The sequence below is a fragment of the Armigeres subalbatus genome, chromosome 2 (assembly GCF_024139115.2).
Source record: "Armigeres subalbatus isolate Guangzhou_Male chromosome 2, GZ_Asu_2, whole genome shotgun sequence".
NCBI lineage: Eukaryota > Metazoa > Arthropoda > Insecta > Diptera > Culicidae > Armigeres > Armigeres subalbatus.
In genome coordinates, this window is record NC_085140.1 from 144,828,892 (window position 1) to 144,832,948 (window position 4,057).

A 4,057-nucleotide genomic window follows, 5' to 3' on the forward strand; every position below is an offset into this window, starting at 1 on the left:
ACTGGCACCACATGTGCCCCAACCCCGAACACTCATCCACCTGAGACGCGATACCACCAACAAGTCAACGGCCAGGTACATTGCAGGACTACCCCGAGTTGACATCTCACGACCCAGTTGGTCCTCAATCGGTGTGATAATCATTCACCGGGCTGATACCACTTGTCTACTAAGAGGCAGACCATTTCACGTTTCCTATTTCTGAGGTGCCGTAGAAGTATCACACCCCCCCCCCCTCCCACACTCCTGCCAGGCCTAGCGAGACTTCACTCATTCCATCAATTCCATCACTGACAGTCGGATCATACTACTACCTAAGCAGTCACACTGACCACACGTACCATGCGAGGCTTACTTGTGTGCTCGCCCATACATTTAGTCCCTCACTCTGTGGGGGTATTACTTGTAATACCCTCAGCATCCAATCGCTTTCACTACTTGTGCACCAAACTCCTGACATTAAGTCACTCGATCCGTGGGGGTATTACTTGTAACACCCCCACCTTCCTTATGTCACCACTTTGTGCAACTCCTGTGCATCCGTTTGGACGTGGAACACCTGTCACATCACTAGTTCAACGTTCACCTACCCGGGCTTGGATACTGCCAACAGGTTCTCTCCCAGGTACTTTGCAGGAGGTAGCCACCTGTTGACATTTCGTAGCCCAGATAGTCCACTCATTCTACCACTACCGACCATGCGTACCATGCAAGGCTTACTTGTATGCTCACTCATACATTCGGTCCCTCCTTCTGTGGGGTTATTACGTATAATACCCCCACTCCCTTTCGCTTGCACCACATGTGTACCACTTGGGTGTGTGCGGGTACCACCCACTGCCACCCAATTGCCAACAATGCACCCCACACTATGTGGAACCTCCAGAGGCTCCGTAAACTGCCTGGCTAATTGTTTCACCCCCCAGGCCATTCATACCCTCGGCACGGATTAGCTGACACCTTGGGACTCGGGGTTAGGAACGTCATATTGTCAGTTTCAGTGTTGTACCGAGCGATATGACCGGATTTACACCGTTACGCACTACTTAAAAGTATTCATATCCCAGCGTACCGGGATACACCTTAGTGTATGAGAAAGGCAAAAAGACATGCAGGCCTGGTAGCGAGTCACTGTTTAGTGACTTGGTCACTATTTTGAGGCTAGTCACTAAAAAGTCACTACACACAAAAAAAAATCGTTGGTAAAACTAAAAGAAACGTTGGTAAAGTTAAGAAAATTAGTTAGTGATTTTCAGTAGAAAGTTTAGGATTGTTAAATCCACAGTTGAGTCCATGTCACCTCAGCAAGAGCTTTTACAAGAGATAACTTTTCAAAATAACATTTTCCTCTCAAATCGACATGTCCATTTTACATTAGAATCAACTAGTAATGCTTTTAAAATTACAAGTTGTATCCATTCTCAATTTTACTTATGCAATGTTATTTCAGATATGTCAAAATAAAGTGCCGCAGATTTATATATTCAATAATTTCCATTTTATTGAAATTCAATATTATTTCTTTTCATTATTTAATTGGGCTCGTCGGAGCGCGGATGTTTGTAGCTTGTCGTTTCCGATTATTGCAGCGCAGTTCAGCGATGAAGTGCAGTTCAGCGATGTTGGTTCTGTAATGAAAGATGGTACTGAAGCTCGTTTGAGATAATAATCAGAATTTTATTACCTTCGGTGTTACTTTGTGGACAACTCAAACGATTCCAGCGTGTGAACGAGACCAATGGGGTTATACATTTAACTTGCTTCGATGACAATGTGAGCGGGAAAATTTGCACCCCAAGCGAAGCAGGCAGTTGGCCCAATTTCTCAGGCCACAAGCATCCGGCTGTAGTAATCGGGAAACACATCTTCGACACAGGTTCTGCTCGTGAAAGGTTCTGCCCGTGACTTCCTTCCGTGACCTGCAAAATAGTTTTTAAAAAATATATCAAAAAATTAATGAACATATTTCAACTTACCATGATTGCGAAATTTTCTTTCCTTTTTTTGCAACTGTCACTGGCAGATGGTCTTGGGCTGCCAGTTACATTGTTTCTTTCTGTCAGTGTTGCCAAAAATGTAAATGTTGAGGTTGATTTGATTATTTTACAAATTTTGTTCTGAGAGGTTTGACTGTGAAAATCAGAACTTTGAACTGGAAAAAAACTTTCAAATCAATCAATTTAGCATTTGATTTGAAAGTTTTAGCTCTTAAAAATACCAAACTTCTCATGCTTTCAAAATAAAATTGAAAAATGTTGGAATCCCAACTTTTTTTTTCTCTGTGTATTTGCATCCAAAAGTCACTAAAGTCACTATTTTTTGGAAAATGGTCACTAAAGTCACTATTTTTGCACCGCCTATAGGAAAAAGATCAAAATAAAAATCTTTTGTACCTACTTTTATCATCAACCGAATCAAATGTAAATCTGGTAGCAATCTGTAGCAATGTATAAATTTGAAGTATTATGCTAAAAGCTCAAGTGTACACCCAAAATGGGATACCAAAAATGTCCTCAATTGAATCGCTAGAAATTAAGACTTTGATCCACAAACGTGACCATTTTGAATGAACTTCAGCGAATGCTTTATAATTGTTTCCGGAGGTGTATTGTAAGAATCGCCAGGTTACTTTCGATTCAGGTTAACTATGGTCTTGCTCTTCACGAATGGAATTTGTTAAAATACGAATTTCAGACCTAGAGTACAGAGTACAGAATTGAGTAGTGTAGAATCCAGTTTTTTGTTAAAAACTGCTACAGATAAACATAAATTTATTACTGTAACTAAGATAGTGAACACAGTTTTAGCTGCATGTCAGGGAAAATAATGAGCGTTAATATGACATAAAGTACTTTAAAATTGTTTATGATTGTTGTCAAACGTAATTCTGGCACAGAACCCTGCTAGACAGTGTTTTTACCGTAAGTAAAAACAGGTTTTCCAAAATCGAGTTGCGGACAAACCACAAAAGGCCATATACTCATAGACAAAAATTAAATTTTAAAAATTCGTTTTCTAGCATATTGTGCACATAAAGGTATTTGTCTATAGTTCCTGTTTTGTAAACGTATGTTGGAAGCATAGAGAACAGTCACATGTGATATGCACACAAACTTATATGAATGGGTAGGCATAAATGAATCAGAAATTTCCCTCAAATAACATGGTCCATAAAAACGTTCTTACAGATTTTTTACTGCACGAAGCCACAACTCGTAAATAAAATATCTAATATTAAGCAAAAATTATTGTATTGCAACCAAATATCAGTTAAGTTAGGCCTTGTATGCGAGAAACAGAAATGTTAAATTCGTTGAAATATTATTCGATAAAGATTCTTAAACTTGAAGTAACTTGGAGGTCAGAAAATAGTTCCAACGAGTTCCGCCCTAAAACATCAACAGAATCGTTGTTTTCGGTGTATCCTATGAAATCATGTGCATTGCAGCTGCAACTATCCGCAACTTTGTGAGTTTCAATCGGTTGAAGTTGCATTAAATCAACTTCCTATTAACAATAATTCTTACAGAGACCGAGTTACTTTTCACACGAAGTTCATACAAATACCCATAAAAATCAATCGAAAGGATTGGCCGACCCTACCTAAGCAAAGACTGTTTTGATGTCTTAGCAATACCGTTCTTCATGGGTACTTTTACCTCATACAACAGTTAAACAATATAGCTAGCCGATTCCATCTTAAAATTTTATAAAATCTCAATTATATTGATAATAACATTTAAAAAAAATGGGCTATGTTACGTTGCCGGAAAACTCATGAGGCAAACCGCCTTTTAGTTGGCAGCTCTTAGGGAACAACGCAACACGCATCGGCGAATCAGCATTTTGGTATGAGCCGTGCATGGAGACGCGTATTGCATTGTCAACTTCTTCACCCACTTTAAGCTCCTACTGTTATTGGAAAAATCTACCTGTTGCTGGAAAATCGTATTTTATAAATTTCTTCATTATTTTAATTTATTTAAGTTTTTAAGCTTTGTGAGTTCAAATAATTCTCTGTCTAGGAATCAATTAGATCATTGTTACATTTACAGTT

The 4,057-nt window shown here is 38.9% G+C and overlaps 1 protein-coding gene across 1 annotated transcript; it reads right to left on the reverse strand.

Moving 5' to 3' along the window:
* Positions 1–1,493: 1,493 nt before the first annotated feature.
* LOC134210951 (uncharacterized) lies at positions 1,494–2,211 on the reverse strand. The gene is made up of 3 exons (XM_062687406.1): positions 1,977–2,211; positions 1,685–1,919; positions 1,494–1,628 (listed from the first exon to the last, which is right to left on the reverse strand). The coding sequence occupies exons 1-3, from the start codon at positions 1,977–1,979 to the stop codon at positions 1,516–1,518; spliced, it is 351 nt and encodes a 116-aa protein (XP_062543390.1). The 5' UTR covers positions 1,980–2,211; the 3' UTR covers positions 1,494–1,515.
* Positions 2,212–4,057: the final 1,846 nt, after the last annotated feature.